General features: G+C 54.7%; 2 protein-coding genes across 2 annotated transcripts; one reads left to right on the forward strand and one right to left on the reverse strand.

Annotated features, from left to right (window-relative positions):
* Nucleotides 1-5,538: 5,538 nt before the first annotated feature.
* On the forward strand, nucleotides 5,539-6,295 carry CUNH19orf73 (chromosome unknown C19orf73 homolog; the record flags this gene model as incomplete). Its single annotated transcript, XM_064380771.1, has 1 exon — nucleotides 5,539-6,295. A coding segment is annotated over exon 1 (756 nt), but the record flags the coding sequence as incomplete, so codon positions are not given.
* Nucleotides 6,214-10,423, reverse strand: LIN7B (lin-7 homolog B, crumbs cell polarity complex component). Its single transcript, XM_064380673.1, has 6 exons — nucleotides 10,352-10,423; nucleotides 9,835-9,953; nucleotides 9,471-9,542; nucleotides 8,204-8,413; nucleotides 6,643-6,806; nucleotides 6,214-6,322 (listed from the first exon to the last, which is right to left on the reverse strand). The coding sequence occupies exons 1-6, from the start codon at nucleotides 10,386-10,388 to the stop codon at nucleotides 6,301-6,303; spliced, it is 624 nt and encodes a 207-aa protein (XP_064236743.1). The 5' UTR covers nucleotides 10,389-10,423; the 3' UTR covers nucleotides 6,214-6,300.
* Between the last annotated feature and the right edge of the window lie 5,748 nt (nucleotides 10,424-16,171).

Below are 16,171 nucleotides of genomic sequence, written 5' to 3' on the forward strand. Positions count from 1 at the left end.
TGCGGACTGTGTCCAAAGCCTGGGACCCGAGCCTCGGACTCCTGTGAGGAGAGGAGGGCCTGAGAGCCTTGGGCCCTGGGAGAGGAGGAAGCTGGGTTCCTGTCCCCTTGGGTGTTTGAAGAGGTGCGTTTGAGAAGCTAGACAGGATAATCCTAGAACTCAGAGGAAAGATTCAGGAAAATGATTCTAAGAGGGCAGGCCAGCCTTCGGCCAAAAACCAACATGATATCCCAAACCAGCAACTCACTCAGACAATGCAACACAGATGTTTTAGGGAGGCTGTCCCAGAGCTTTAAGTTCCTCTAAAAGGAAATAAAACACAGCAAGGCTGGACATATAACCTAAAAAACTACTGGCATGAAGACACAGGACAGGGTGCAGAATGCTTCCACGCTTTCGATGACTTGGGGTAACAACGGCTCATAGGACTAAGTAGAGGGATGTATTCTAGAACTAAGTTCTGAAGCCTGTAATCTAGAACCAGCCAAGAGCAACCCCATAATTTAGTGTCCAGGTCACCCCAGAACCCGATATACATGATACCCATAAATACATATAATGCAATACATAACAAACACAGTCAGCAGATACAATCTAGAACTCAGAACCTACTAGGGATGAAGGTATAACAATATAGCAGGTGCCAGAGCGCAGTGGCTCACGCCTGTAATCCCAGCACTTTGGGAGGCCGAGATGGGCAGATTACCTGAGGTTGGCGGTTCGAGACCAGCCTGACCAACATGGAGAAACCCCGTGTCTACTAAAAACACAAAATTAGCCCGGTGTAGTGGCACATGCCTGTAATCCAAGCTACTCAGAAGGCTGAGGCAGGAGAACTGCCTGAACCAGGGAGGCAAAGGTTGCAATGAGCTGAGATCACACCATTGCACTCCAGCCTGGGCAACAAGAGTGAAACTCCATCTCAAAAAAAAAAGTACAAAATATACAGAAATTATCCAGTCTCATAACCCAGTCTCAAAATAAATAAATAAATAGATTTTTAAAAATTTAATTACTTTGTTTTTTTGAGACAGAGTTTCCCTCTTGTTGCCCAGGCTGAAGTGCAATGGCACGATCTCGGCTCACCACAACCTCCTGCCTCCCGGATTCAAGCGATTCTCCTGCCTCAGTCTCTCGAGTAGCTGGGATTACAGGCATGTGCCACCACGCCTGGCTAATTTTGTATTTTTAGTAGACACGGGGTTTCTCCATGTTGGCCAGGCTGGTCTTGAACTCCCGACCTCAGGTGATCCACCCACCTCTGCCTCCCGAAGTGCTGTGATTACAGGCGTGAGCCACCATATCTGGCCTTAGTTACATTTTTTAAAAAGAATATAGCAGGGGTCACATCCTTGGTTTTATCATGTGCCTAAGAGTTTGCTAGGAACTTAGAAGTGTCTATGGGGAGGGGCAGGGGACGGGTCAAAAGGATGCACGTTGAGAATTGAGCATTTCCTGGAATAAAGATTGAGCTGGCAAAGGAGGGATGTTCTGGAAATAAGAACATTTCTAGGCTGAAGTCTCCAGAAGAGGAGAGAGCCTAGAACAAGCTTAGAGTGCCAGAGTGGCAGATGGAGGAGAAAACCCACGATCTACCAGGGGACAAGTTCTAAACTAAGGCTGTACTGGGGGAAAAACTGACAGAAAATGAATGGGCCTAGAACCTGAAACCTGGGGAAGGAAAACATAATGTAGAACACTTCATTGGAAATCTTTTACATTTCAGAATGTGAAATTAGGTTCAGGCACAGTGGCTTATGCCTGTAATTACAGCACTTTGGAAGGCCAATGTGGGAGGATTGCTTGAGCCCAGGAGTTCGAGACAAGCCTCAGTAACATAGCGAGACCCAATGTATAAACAACAACAGGCCAGGCTCAGTGACTCACGCCTGTAATCCCACTATTTTGGGAGGCAGGAGGATCACTTTAGGTCAGGAGTTCGAGACCAGCCTGGCCAACATGGTGAAACCTCATCTCTACTAAAAATACAAAAATATCAGCCAGGCATGGTGGCGGGTGCCTGTAGTCCCAGCTACTTAGGAGGCTGAGGCAGGAGAACTGCTTGAACCTGGCAGCCGGAGGTTGCAGTGAGCCGAGATAGCACCACTGCACTCCAACCTGGGTGACAGAGAAAGATTCCATCTCAAAATAAAATAAAATAAAATAAAAACTAAACAACAACAAAAAATAATGTGCAATTAAATGGAACTTAGAACGTAAAACAGGGAAACAGGGAAGGGCATTCTAGAATCAATAGCACGAATTAGGAAGCCTAGGGTATTTAGAACACACACATTTTAGAAGGTAGACTGCCTCTCAAAAGAGAATGGAATCTAGAAAAATGTGGCTGGAACCTAGAACACACTTAAAATGAACATTTAGCAAAGAAGGAAGGTTGCTAGAACTTTGGAACGTGTCTGAGGAGACAGTGGGATCAGAATCTGGCTCAGGGGTCTTATCTAAATATTTGAAAACAACAACTGAGAAAAGACATGCCTAGAATTTGGCATCTGGCCTAGAACTCAGGCCATGTCTTGAGTGAGAGTGGAACACAGAACAGACATCAAGGGGGAGTGTTCCTGTGTTTAGAAGGCGTCTAGAACATGGAGCAATACAAGAGCACATGTGCAACAAGAAATGCGGCTGGACTGAACACGAGGGCCCATGCCTGTACTCCCAGCACTCTGGGGAGCCGAGGGAGAAGGATCACTTGAGCCTAGGAGTTTGAGACCAGTCTGGGCAACATTGCGAAACCCCCACCTCTACAAAAAAAAAAATTTTTTTTTTTTTGAGATGGAGTTTCACTCTTGTTGCCCAGGCTGGAGTGCAATGGCACAATCTTGGCTCACTGCAACCTCTGACTCCTGGGTTCAAGCGATTCTCCTGCCTCAGCCTCCCAAGTAGCTGGGATTACAGGCATGTGCCACCACGCCCAGCTAATTTTGTACTTTTAGTAGAGACAGAGTTTCTCCATGTTGGTCAGGCTGGTCTCAAACTCCTGACTAGGCCTCCCAAAGTGCTGGGATTACAGGTGTGAGCCACCGCACCTGGCCAAAAAAAATTTTTTTTTAATTAGCCAGGCCTGGTGATGGGTGCCTGTGGTCTCAGCTACTCATGCGGCTAAGGTGAGAGGATCTTCTGAGCCCGGCGAGGTGGAGGCTGCAGTCAGCTGTGATTATGCCACTGCACTCCAGGCTGGGCAATAGAGATATAACTTGTCAAGGAAGAAAGAGAAAAGAAAGAAAGAAAAAGAGAGAGAGAGAAAGAAAAAAGAAAGAAGGGAGGGAGGGAAAGAGAAAGAAAGAAGGAAAAGAAAAGGAAGGAAGGAACAAAGAAAGAAAAATAATGAAGGAAAGAAGGAAGGAAAGAAGAAAGAAATTTGGATGACAGTAGGTAGCTTCTAGATTTCCTTATGAGCCCACGCCACCAAATACATCTGGAGGAAGTGATGTGTGTTCGGCTCATTGGCCTGGGAGAGTGTACTTGGAGAATAGGAACTCATATGGGCCTCAGGGGGCAATGGAGTGCTGGAAACATCTCAAGAAGCTGGGTCTTGGGAGAGAGAGTAGAGACTTCCAAAGCCACCACCTGGGGTGACATGAGGATGAGACAGGGGTTTGTTAAGGCCACAGGAGATGTAAGTTGATGGGGCAGAACGATGAGGGTGTGAAGACCTGGTCCCTAAAAGTGAGAGCTGAGAAACTAGATACCTGCTGGGGAAGGCAGTGGACAGAGCTAGGAGCCTGGACTCCTGAATCGTTGTGGAGGTAAATGATGAGGGATTGGAAGCTGACAGCCTGAGGTCTTGTTTGGAGAGAGGGTTTGGGGCGGACAGCCTCGGTAAAAGCTGGTGGGTAGTACAGAAGCTGGGGTCTGAACTCCTGGGTCCCTGAGGGGATACAAGACTGGGTCCAGGACATTTAGGTCCCCAAGGGGGAGTGTAAACAGAAATCAGAGAACTGCATTAAGAATCACATTCCGGATCCCCCAAAGGAAGCAAGTCATGGCGCCTGAGTCCCTCAGGGAGCAGATGCTGGGTGCCAGGAGCCTGAGTCTGTGGGTCTGCGGGACACAAGGGCTGTTGAACCAGGTTCTAAGCAGAGCAATGCTGGGGAACAGGATTCCTAGGTTCTGACGGGGTGAGGGCTACCACCTGGGGCCAGCAGAGGTGTAGGCACGGACAGGCTTCCCGAACAGGGTGGGAGCTGCACGACCGGGTGCCATGGTCCCCACGGCGACCAGAACAGGAAAATTCAGAAGCCCTGGCTCCTTAGGGAGCAGCTGGAGTCCCAGGAACCTGGGGTGCCGAGGACCGGGCCACGAGTTTGGCCGGCGGAACCCCAAGGCTGAGGCGCCCGGGTTGGGGAGGGCCCGGGTATCCCCGGGTCAAAGGCGCGGCGGGGGGGATCCCCGCGCCGCCTGCGCCCCCTCCCTGTCGGCGGCGGCGGGCGGTGGGGGGAGGCAAGGCTGCCGAGCGCGCTGACCATGGACAGCTCCAGAGCGGGCCTGTGTCCAGGGCGGCCGCCGAGCCTGCCTGGACCGAGGGACGCGGCCGGCCGTGCAAGCCCGAGGCTGACGACGGGAGACGGGGTGCGCGAAGCGGGGACGATGCGGACGCGCCGGGGGAGTCTGGCACCGCAGCGGCGGGTGTCTGGAGCTCCCTGAACAGGGCCGGGAAGGAGGATCTAGGCTCAAGGGGGTCCCGGGGCCGGACCGGGAAATCCAGGCTCCTGGGCCCTGGAGGAGGCGCGAGGCGGCGGTGCGCCCGGGATTCTAGGGTTCGGTCGGGGACTCTGGGCGCCGGGAGGGGCACGCCTGGGTCCCCGGGGTTGGGCAGTGAAATCGGGGCTCAGGGGTCCCCGGGAATGAGGAAGGGAATCCGGGATCTCGGGGAGGCGGGGGAGGCTCGCCAAGGGGTCCCCGGGGTGGGCGCTGCCAGGAGGGCCGGGCCGGGCTCTTACCTGCCTGGTCCGCGGCGGCTGCGGGTGGAGCTGGGCTGCAGGAGGGACCTGGGGTGGAGTGGGGGGGCCGGGCGGGGCCCCTGGCAGCGGCCGGGGCCCGGCTCTGTCGCTCCGGAGCCCTGGAGCCCTGTCTCCGCCGCCCGCGCGGGCTCCGCGTCTCTGGCTCCGGCTCGGGTGCTGGGGACCCCCCTCCCCCTCACGTTCTCACTGCCTTCTACCCCCAAAATAGCCCCTTGCCCCTGTCACCGTTCAGCCTCCCCCCGCGAGGCCGCAGCCGCCAGATTCAGGGGTGCCCACCAGCGCCCCCCAAATCCCACCTTCCCCCCAAAAAAATTCCTCCTCCCTCCCCCTCCCCCCAAGACTCCCGGGCGGTCGTGGCCCCTTTAACAGGAGACTGACAGACGGCGACGAGCGACCAATGGGAGGAAGCGTCGGCGCCGGCCGGCCACTAGACCCCGCCTCCACACCTGCAGGGAGGGGTCGCGCGGGCGGAGGGCGAGAGGCGGGGCATAAGGCGCGTCTACCAATAGGCGCGCGGCGTGCGGCGGCTGGGGTGGGGGGCGGAGCCCGGCAGGGGGATGATGTCACCCGGAGCGAGTAGCGCGCGGCGTGGAACGCGTGTCGCGACCCCGGCTCCCGGCAGTGGCGCGCGCCGGCCCTCGCGCCGCACGGGACACGAGGGCTGGGCGGGCAGCGGGTTGAGGCTAAAGGTTGGATTTCAAGGCGGAGGCAGCTTCCGGAAAGACGCGCTCTGGTTGGAAGGTGGAGTGAGCGCCTGGTGGGCGAGGGCACCTCATTCTGCACCCCTGCGCCCGCCTCGGGAACTGCACGCGGCACCCCCACCCGCGACTCCCACGCAGACGGTAGTGCGGCCTGCAGGGTTCCCCCGGCGGACGAGGCTAATGGTTCGCTCCGCCCCGCCCACACAGAGGCCGCCCACTAGCTCCGGCTGCGTTTCAGGACTCCGGAGGATGGGACTTGGCCTTCGCCCTCAGACGCTCTTAAGGGTAGGCGGCGTTGTCCTCAGTTCTTTCCTTGCACTCAGACCCAGACGGGGTCCCGGCCTCCGCCCTCGGACTAGCCCCTTCGAAGCCGGCCTGTCTCCGCCTTCAGACCTAGGGAGAGCTCTCAACCTCTGCTCTCAGACTCCGAAAAGGGCTTCTCAAAGACTTGGCCTGACCTCAGGTCCTCATGTTCGCCCACATCTCAAGACACCAACCCAGGGGTGCAGGACAGACACACAGACACTCAGTGAGGGTCAAAGATCTTTAAATAAGGTGCCAGGGACAATAAATACTGTACAGGGAGAGGGTGCTCGTGAGCGTCCAGATCTGTGGTTTCAGCCTCGAGACTCCAAGGACCTGCAAGAGGGGTGGAGAAGGGACCTGGGTTCAACGAGGGCTCCGGTAGATGAGAGGCAGGATTGGGGACGCAGAGGCAAAGTGGGTGGGCTGAGGGATCCCAGCCACAGCAGGTTCCACATCTTGGGATGGAAGGAAGCTAAGAGGTCCCCAGGGGATCCGGCCAGAAGAGCCTGGGGTGAGGGCCTGGGCCAGGCAGGGGTCAGGATTCCACAGGAGGGGCCAGGGCTGGAATGTCCAGGAAACACTGGCCTGGTTTGGGAGCCTGGGTTAAAGGGAGCCAGTGGAGGCCCCAGGGGTGTGGTGACCCAGGGACTCACGAGTAGCTCTGATGCTGCTGGCGCCGGCGGGCAGAGCGCATCTTCTCAAACCGGGCCTCCATCTCCTCCAGCACTCGAGGCGTGTAACGCACCACCAGCTTCACCGAGCCCTGGGCCGCCTTCAGCAGCTCCACCGCCTTCTCGTGCTGCTCACCCTCAACACTCTGCGGTGCCCAACACAGATGCTGGGCCTGGGGCCGGCTGCCCTTGCCCAGCCCCCTCCTCCCAGGGAGAGGGGACCCACTGCTGGTGAGCCTGGTTCCAGCCCTGAGTGCCAATGCCTCATGTCCTCTTTGTGGCAGAGTCATTAATTCCTGGTTCAGTGTCCTCCTCAAAAACCTGCCAGACTCCCCATGTCAGGGGCAGCCCCATGTTCCCTCAGTTCCTGGCCAAACGTCCAGGCCCATCTTTATGGCCTCCCTGCCCACAGCCCACGCATGCCCGCCTGCCTTGACTCCCTCTTCTTTGTCCCCACAGCCCTGGCCCCAGCTCAGGCCTCGTCTTCTTTCCTCCTGGAGTCTTACCTCAGCCTCCTCCCTGGCCTTCTGGCCTTCAGTCTCTCCCCACAGTTCATCTCCCATAGGCTCCCAGAGAGGTCTTTCTGTACCTGCAAACTGAGCTTATCCCTGGCTCACTCCTTATCTCCCATGGCTCCCCAGAACCCATGGGACAAAGTCCCAGCTTCTCAGGCTGACACTCAGGCCCTGTATGGCTGACCCCAGCCACCTCTCCAGTTATGCTTCCCTCAACTCTAACCACAGTGATTTTTTTTTTTTTTTTTTTTTTTTTGAGATGGAGTCTCGCTCTGTCACCCAGGCTGGAGGACAATGGTGTGATCTCAGCTCACTGCAACCTCCACCTCCCAGGTTCAAGTGATTCCCCTGCCTCAGCCTCCCAAGTAGCTGGGATTACAGGTGTCTGCCACCACACCCAGCTAATTTTTGTGTTTTTAGTAGAGATGGGGTTTCACCATGTTGCCCAGGATGGTCTCAAACTCCTGACTTCAGGTGGTCCACCCGCCTCGGCCTCTCAAAGTGCTGAGATTACAGGTGTGGGCCACTGCGCCCTACCTAACCACAGTGATTTTAATTACCTGCATGCCCAGACCTCTATGAGAACCAAGCCCTTTCTTTTCAGCTCAGAGGTATGCCAAGTCAGTATCCTCCACAGTACCTTCAGCAGGAACACCCTTTACCTTGTTTGCCTGGAGAACTCCTACTCATCCTTCAACACCCAACCCAAATGTTCCTTACTCTGCAAAACCTTCCTGCATCTACACTGGCCTGGTGCCTCATCTGGGCTGTCACAATACTTTGCACTTCCTCATTGTTATGTCTCTGCATTAGGACTTTTTCAGCTAGGGCCTACTGTCCTCCCCACAGAGGGAAGGTTGAGTGTAGGAGCTGAGGCCAACATCTCTCAGGGTCTGTAACGTTGCCCAGCACAGGGCTAGCCATAGAGGCAGCGCTCAGTGAGTGTGTGTTGAATCAATGTCAAAAGCAGGGGCTATGCTACATTGGACAGACTGTGTCCCCCAGCCCTGCCTCAGCCCCCCACTCACCACACCATTGACGGACAACAGTTGGTCCCCACGCTTGAGGCCTCCATGGCGGTCAGCCACGCCCCCCGGGATGACCCTGGAGATGTAGATGGGCGAGTTCTGCTCTTTGCCACCCATGATGTTGAAGCCCAGGCCCTCATCCGTCTTGGGCAGCTCCACTACCCGGGGATGTGCGTGGCCCTCGCTGGCTGTGAAGGCAGCCACTGTGGCCTGGGAGAGAGAAAGCAGCTGGAGGTGAAACCCCTCCAAGGTGGGCATGAAGGCTGGGGAGGGGAATATGGACCGAGGACAGCGATTTAGACTGGGTTGCTATCCCTAAGCCTGGGACACCTGCCATGACACAATGCAAGATCCCCCTGAAATGTCTGTGCGCCCCTTTCCCTTCACTTTGCAAGATAATGTGTCCATTTGGTGTGAGTGTGTCTTGAATACCCCACGCTTGCCAATCTTTTTTTTTTTTGAGATGAAGTCTCGCTCGTTTCCCAGGCTGGAGTGCAGTGCTACAATTTCGGCTCACCGCAACCTCTGCCTCCTGGGTTCAAGCGATTCTCCTGTCTCAGCCTCCCGAGTAGCTGGGATTACAGGCGTGCACCACCACGCCCAGCTAATTTTTTTGTATTTTTGTAGAGATGGGGTTTCACCATGTTGGGCAGGCTGGTCTTGAACTCCTGACCTCAAGTCAGGACCCACCTCAGCTTCCCAAAGTGCTAGGATTACAGGCATAAACCACCACGCCCGGCCTCAATCTTACTTTTTTTTTTTTTAAGAGGCGGGGTTTCACCATGTTGGCCAGGCTGGTCTCAAACTCCTGACCTCAGGCGATCCGCCCACGTCGGGCTCCCAAAGTGCTGGGATTACAGGCGTGAGCCACCGCACCCAGCTCTTCGATCCTACTTTTAAACTGAGGAAAGCCAGGCCTGGAGGGAACTCAGAGCCTCCGGGCAGAAGCAAGAGGCAGCATCTCACTATGGTGCAGTGGGATGCCAGCGCGCCATGACTTTCCTGGTTTGCACTGTACAGATGTTGAAGGTTATCTTCTAGCCAGCCATGCCACACTGGTTTCCATTTGCAGTTGCTAAAGATACCTTCGTATGACATTTGTTTTAAGTTAAAAATGTGCAATTATTTAATAATAGGAAGGGCGGCACATAGATTTGGCAAAAATCTTGAGGGAGGAAACAGAAATGACTGGCGTGAAGGAGGTAACTGAGCTCCACCAGGCAGCTACGCAGATACCAGGAGCAATGGAATGGGGTGCGGGGCCCACCTTGGCTGTGGCATGGGCCCGGATCTCGGCGCTGCCGGTGAGGTCCAGCGTGTCATAGAGCTGCTCATACACCTGGGTGAAGAGACAGCCGCATCAGGGAACCACCAGCCCCTCCGGCCCTAGACACAGGAGTCCGGGCCCCTAGACCTTCTCCCGATCCCACGCCAGGATCCGCCCCGCCCCCGCAACCAGAGCCCGAGGAAACTACAACTCCCGAAGAACCCCTGAGCTGAAGAGTGGGCACCCCAAGGCGGGCCGCCTCGGGAGCTGCCGGGAGGCGTAGTCCCCGAGCTCGAGGCGAGCAGAAGGAAGAGGAGGAGGACGGCGGTCGCCAGCTCGCAACCCTGTGCCGCGCGCCCCTCACCTCTCGGATAGCGGAGCAGAAGCGGCTCTGCAGGACTCTCTGGAGGGCCTGCAGCTTCTGCGGGGGCAGCTCTCCGCTGCGCTGGAGCCGCTCGAGGAGCTCCACGGCCCGGGACACGTCTGCGGGGCGGGGGCGGGGCGCAGAGACCGCGAGTGTCAGAGACCCCGAGACGCAGAGGAGCGAGGAGAGCGGCGGAGCGAGGAGAGCGGCGGAGCGAGGGCGAGCGAACAGCCCCGGGAGGACGGCCAAAGCCCAGTCGGACGCCCTGCACAGTCCAGGGTGACGCGGGAGAAACCGCCACCAGCCGGGCGCCCTGCGGCCCCGGGACCGCTCCACAGGCCGGGGTGTAAGGCGGGCGCCCCCCGCCCCGGCCCGCGCCCACGGAGCCTCCCACACCCAACGACCGCCCGGCCCCGGCGCCCGCCCCGCCCACCCGCGCCGGCCAGGCCCGGGAAGGAGGGGACCGGGGACTGGGGACGCAGGCCGCGGTGGGCAGGGCCCCCTGGCGCGCGCTTACCCCGCTCCAGCCCCAGCGGCTCCACCAGCGCAGCCATGTCGGCGCCACCGCTGCCAGCCGCCCGCCTGCCCTGGCGCCGGCGAGGGGGGCGGGGCTGCGCGAGGCCACGCCCCGGGCCACGGGCGCCCCCTGCGGAGGCGCAGCCTGGAGAGCGCCCAGCTCCCCGACGCCGGACCGCCCCGACCCGCTGCCGCGCGCCACCCGCAGCCCTGCCCTCCGTCCCGGCCGTTCGGTCCTGTTGGCTAGCCCTCCCATTGCAGGTTCTGTCTGTGTGTCCCTTTCACGATCCCTGTCTGCCTGCCCTCCACACCTGTCTACCCCCTGTCCATCCTTTCCCCACATTCATTCAACAAACTCTTGTGAAACGTCTTCTGGGCCCAAGGCATGGACACTGTGGTGAGCAGGACAGCCAAGCCCACGGCCCGAACGGAGCTTCCAGTCTATGGGGGAGGTAGACAGCCAACCACGACGGTGATGAGAGCTGAGTGGGGAGGTGATGATCCAGAAGACGAAGGAAATCCTAGAGGAGGGACTTGACAGAGTCCTGGGAGGTAATTTGAACACCCTCACCACGCAGAAAGAGCCCACGTGGCTGGAAGCAGAACTGGGATTCGTTGATGATGAGGTGAAAAGGCCGGCAGGATAGTTTATGCTTGGGCTCCTGCGTTGGCATGTGTGTTGGGGATTTGGGGCTTCATGCAAACGCCTAAGGGTAAAATATGGTACTCAAATTTGTATTTATTTATTTATTTTTGAGACGGAGTTTCGCTCTTGTTGCCCAGGCTGGAGTGCAATGGCGCCACTCCGTCTTCCGGGTTCAGGCGATTCTCCTGCCTCAGCCTCCTGAGTAGCTGGGATCACAGGCATGCGCCACCATGCCCGGCTAATACTGTATTTTTAGTAGAGACGGGGTGTCTCCATGTTGGTCAGGCTGGTCTCAAACTCTACCCGCCTCGGCCTCCCAAAGTGCTGGGATTAGAGGCCTCGTGAGCCACTGCACCCGGCCTGCTTTGGTTACATTTTTAAGATGGTCTACACGTGAGGAGGGATACTGGATATTTTGTTTTTTGAGACGAAGTCTCACTCTGCTGCCCAGGCTCGAGTGCAGTGTTGCGATCTTAGCTCACCGCAACCTCTGCCTCCCGGGTTCAAGTGATTCTCCTGCCTCAGCCTCTCGAGTAGCTGGGACTGCAGGCATGCACCACCATGCTCACCTCGGCCTCCCAAAGTGCTGGTAGTACAAGCATGAGCCGCCTTGCCCGGTGGATACTGGGTATTTTGAGTTTGAGGAGCCTGTGCAGAATCCATGAGGAGAAGCAGTCGATCTACGTCTAGGGCTCAGAAGAGCAACCTGGTCTGCAGGCATCCTTGAGTATTGGGGCACAGGTGGCAAATGAAACCACAGGAGTGGGTAGGAATGTCAGGGGCAAGAGAATAGAAAGAGGGCGTAGGACTGGTCCCCAAACCTCTCTAACACTTAAAAGGGGGACAGCAGAGAATGGCCTGAAATGGAGGAGGAAACCCAGGTGGGAGAAACTGAGAAGAGAGTTTAAAAAAAAAAATTTTTTTTTAGAGGGGTCGAGGGGTCTTCATTGCTTAGGTTGGTCTTGAACTCCTAGGCTCAAACGGTCTTCCTGCCTCGGCCTCCCAAAGTGCTGAGTTTCCAGGCATGAGCCGCTGTGCACGGCTGAGAGTGTTTTAATAAAGAGGAAGTGGTCAGGGGTATCATGCTGTAGAGGCCCAGATGTGGGACAAGGCTTTGAAGTCTGGCTGCTGCTCTTTTGGTTCCACTGGGTGGCGATATGGAGTCCAGAAAAGGGCTTGTTCCAAGTGGGAGGACTAGAGCAGGTTTGTGTGGCTGTCTCATTCCCTCTATTTCTCTCTTTAGCAAAAAGTAATGTCTTCATGAGATTAAAAACAAAATCAAATAACACAGACGGCCAATAGGGAGAAGCGGCAGCTTCTGTACCTCTAACTCTACTCACTGCAAGAGGGAACTTACAGATATTTTGTCTGAGAGCTGCTTCACTAAGTAACATGCTATTTCTTATCTATTATTTTTTTTATTTCAGAGTCTTGCTCTTCGCCCAGGCTGGAGTACAGTGGGGCAATCTCAGCTCACTGCAACCTCCGCCTCCCGGGTTCAAGGGATTGCCCTGCCTTAGCCTCCTAAACAGCTGGGACAACAGGCGCGAACTACCATGCCCAGCTAATTTTTTGTATTTTTAGTAGAGATGGGTTTTCACCATATTGGCCAGACTGGTCTCGAACTCCTGACCTCGTGATCCACCCGCCTTGGTCTCCCAAAGTGCTGGGATTACAGGCGTGAGCCACCGCACCTGGTATTTTATTTTTTGAGATGGAGTCTCACGCTGTTGCAGGCTGGAGTGCAGTGGCACAATCTCAGCTCACTGAAACCGCCACCTCCTGCATTCAAGTGATTCTTCTACCTCTGCCTCCTGAGCAGCTGGAATTACAGGTGCCCGCCACCACGCCCAGCTAATTTTTATATTTTTAGTAGCGACGGGGTTTTTCCATGTTGGCCAGGCTAGTCTTGAACTCCTGACCTCAAGTGATCCGCCCACTTTAGCCTCCCAAATGCTGGGATTACAGGCAGGAGCCACGTCACCTGGCCCTTGATTTATCAATTTAGATGTACTAGATTACAGATTTTCTGCTCTTAGCATCTCTCCCCTAAACTTCTGGGAAACCTTAGTCCTCTTACCCCACGCTGAACCAATTGCGCTCTAGAAACTGCCATCCTGGGACTTCCCTCCACTTGTCTCCTGAATTACATCCAGTTTCCTCTTCCAAGTCCTTCATTTTAGTGAAGTATGGTTTCAGTTACTTGTAAAGAGGCTGTGAGATGTCTCTCAAGAAAGTTTGTTCAAGCCAATCTTTCCTAGTATTTCTTTTTTTTTTTTTTTTTTTTTTTTTTTTTTTTTTTTGAGACGGAGTTTCGCTCTTGTTACCCAGGCTGGAGTGCAATGGCGCGATCTCGGCTCACCGCAACCTCCGCCTCCTGGGTTCAGGCAATTCTCCTGCCTCAGCCTCCTGAGTAGCTGGGATTACAGGCACGCGCCACCGTGCCCAGCTAATTTTTTTGTATTTTAGTAGAGACGGGGTTTCACCATGCTGACCAGGATGGTCTTGATCTCTCGACCTCGTGATCCACCCGCCTCGGCCTCCCAAAGTGCTGGGATTACAGGCTTGAGTTTCCTAGTATTTCTAAGGAAGACTCCAGGTTATCTAGTCTCATCAACTACTAAATTCTTTTGTTGTGTATGTGTGGCCTTTTTTTTTTTTTGCTGTTATTACAGGGTCTCATCTTGCTGTCCAGGATGAAGTATAGTCGTGTGATCATGGCTCACTGCAGCCTCGACCTCCCTGGGGTCAGGTAATCCTTCCACCTCAGCCTCCTCAGTAGCTGGGACCACAGGCAAACGCTACCACGTCTGGCTAGTTTTCCTAATATTTGTAGAGACCAGGCTTTTGCCATGTTGCCTAGGCTGGTCTCCCATCTCCTGGGCTCAAGTGATCTTCCCACCTTGGCCTCCCAAAGTATTGAGTTTACAGGCATGAACCACCATGCCTAGCCACCACTTACTTTTTAATTCCAGTTGTGTTTTCCAGTTCTAGAATTGCCGTTTTTTTGGTGTCAGATTCCAGATTTTTTTTTTTTTTTTTTTGAGACGAAGTCTCACTCAGTTGCTCAAGTTGGAGTGCCGTGGCACGATCTCGGCTCACTGAAGTCTCCACCTCCCAGTTCAAGTGATTCTCCTGCCTCAGCCTCCTGAGTAGCTGGGACTACAGGCACGCACCACTATGCCCAGTTAATATTTTTGTATTTTTTAGTAGAGATGGGGTTTCACTGTGTTAGCCAGGCTGGTCTTAAAACTCCTAAACTCGTGATCCACCCACCTCAACCTCCCAAAGTGCTGGGATTACAGGGGTAAGCCACTGTGCCCGTTTGTTTTTGAGACGATGTCTTCGTCTGTCACCCAGGCTGGGGTGCAGTGGTGTGATCATAGCTCACTGCAATCTCAAAGTCCTTGGCTTAAGGAATCCTGAAATCCTACCTCTGCCTCTCAAGTAGCTAGATTCCAGATATCTTAACATTCTCCACATCTCTTTCTTATTTTCTGAATATATCATAGCTCTGATAACTCCAACATCTGAATCACCCCTGGGTTTCTTTCTACTGTCTATTTTGTTTCCCTCTCGGTTTTCAGCAAATTAATTCCTTTCTAACAAACCTGGAAACTTTTGAGTAGATGCTGCGTAATGGGTACTAAAAATAGTACATGTGGAGGCTGAGAACGCTTATCTTCTTTCAGTTTTCTTCTGGCTGGCAGATGGCCTGAATCCTGACAAAGTCTGGTTTTAGGCTTTCTTAGCCTGCCTATTTGTATTTTTTGACACGGAGTGTCACTCTGTTGCCCAGACTGGAGTGCAGTGGCACGATCTCGGCTCACTGTGACCTCCACCTCTCAGGTTCAAGCGATTCTCCTGCCTCAGCCTCCCAAGTAGCTGGGATTACAGTCATGTGCCACCATATTCGGCTTTTTTTTTTTGGAGACAAGAGTCTTTGTTCTGTTACCCAGGCTGGAGTGCGGTGGCACGATCTCGGCTCACCACAACCTCCACCTCCTAGGTTCAAGGGATTCTCATGCTTCAGCCTCTCGAGTACCTGGGATTACTGGCACTCCCCACCACACCCAGCTAATTTTTGTATTTTTTAATAGAGATGGGGTTTTGCTGTGTTGGCCAGGCTGGTCTCCAACTCCTGACCTCAGGTGATCCGCCCATCTCAGTCTCCCAAAGTGCTGGGATTACAGGTGTGTGCCACCACGCCCAGCCTCTGGCTAATTTTTGTATTTTTGGTAGAGGTGGGGTTTCACCATGTTGGCCAGGCTGGTCTCTAACTCCTGGCCTCAAGTGATCCTCCCGCCTCTGCCTCCCAAAGTGCTGGGATGACAGGCGTGAGCCAGTGTGCCTGGCTTCTTAGCCCGATTCCCTCTGTTGTGGCCTTACTCTGATATTGAGGCACCCTGGGCATCTCAAACAGGGCCATTCCACCATGGTGGGCCCAGAACAGCATGGCTGCTGCCATCTCCAGGCAGTCAGTTCCTTGGCCTCCCAGTTACTGCATTCTGATGAGTTTCTTGGGGGTCTTGCAATGACAGTCAGCAGCTTGAGTTGATGAATGCGTCTGGGGAGGTGCGAGGAGATTTGGGAGCTCAGTGCCCTCCTCTCCCGTTTTGTCAGTCCCAGCTGCCTGGCCGAGCCTCTGTGAACTTGGCCCAGTGGAAGTCAGTCCTGCCTGGTCATCTCTTCCCCATGCTAAATGGCAAAACATCCTCAAGGAAAAGGCAAGGGTAGGCATAAAACACACCTGTGTGCTCTTATGGACCACACTCCCTCAAGCCTCATCAAAGCGGCTGCTCTCCAGCACCTTTCCTAAGTTTCTGTCTACTGCCCAGCCTTTATATAACTGGTGTGCACCACGTTAGTCCAAAATGGGCTTTTTGTAGCCAGTACTAGAAGTCTGTAGTTGCAATATCTGGGATCTCTATGAAATATACTAATTAGAGGTATCAAGTTCTTTTATTCCTAAGTTATTTCTTCCAGGATCAGTTTTTCTGTTTATCTTGTGGTCTCTGTTTTTCCTCAAATGTCTGAGTATCCTTAGTTGGTTAAACTGAAGCCATTAAAAAGCAGATTGCAATTCTGCGTGCCAGTCACAGACTCTCTTGTGTTATCAGGCTGAGACTTCTGAAAGACACAAACAGGTCTGAACTTGGCTTTGCCTTGGCACCC

Source organism: Aotus nancymaae, unplaced genomic scaffold, assembly GCF_030222135.1.
Source record: "Aotus nancymaae isolate 86718 unplaced genomic scaffold, 86718_ANA_hifiasm-v0.15.2.pri h1tg000028l, whole genome shotgun sequence".
Classification (NCBI taxonomy): domain Eukaryota; kingdom Metazoa; phylum Chordata; class Mammalia; order Primates; family Aotidae; genus Aotus; species Aotus nancymaae.

What these genes read in the sequence shown, in the direction of transcription:
- LIN7B (XM_064380673.1), bottom strand. Translation starts at nt 10,388, where the DNA reads ATGGCTGCGCTGGTGGAGCCGCTGGGGCTGGAGCGGG. An exon ending in GCCGCTGGGGCTGGAGCGGG is followed by an intron (nt 9,954 to 10,351) that starts GTAAGCGCGCGC and finishes CCCGCCCCGCAG; the next exon opens with ACGTGTCCCGGGCCGTGGAG. An exon ending in GGGCCCATGCCACAGCCAAG is followed by an intron (nt 8,414 to 9,470) that starts GTGGGCCCCGCA and finishes TCTCTCTCCCAG; the next exon opens with GCCACAGTGGCTGCCTTCAC.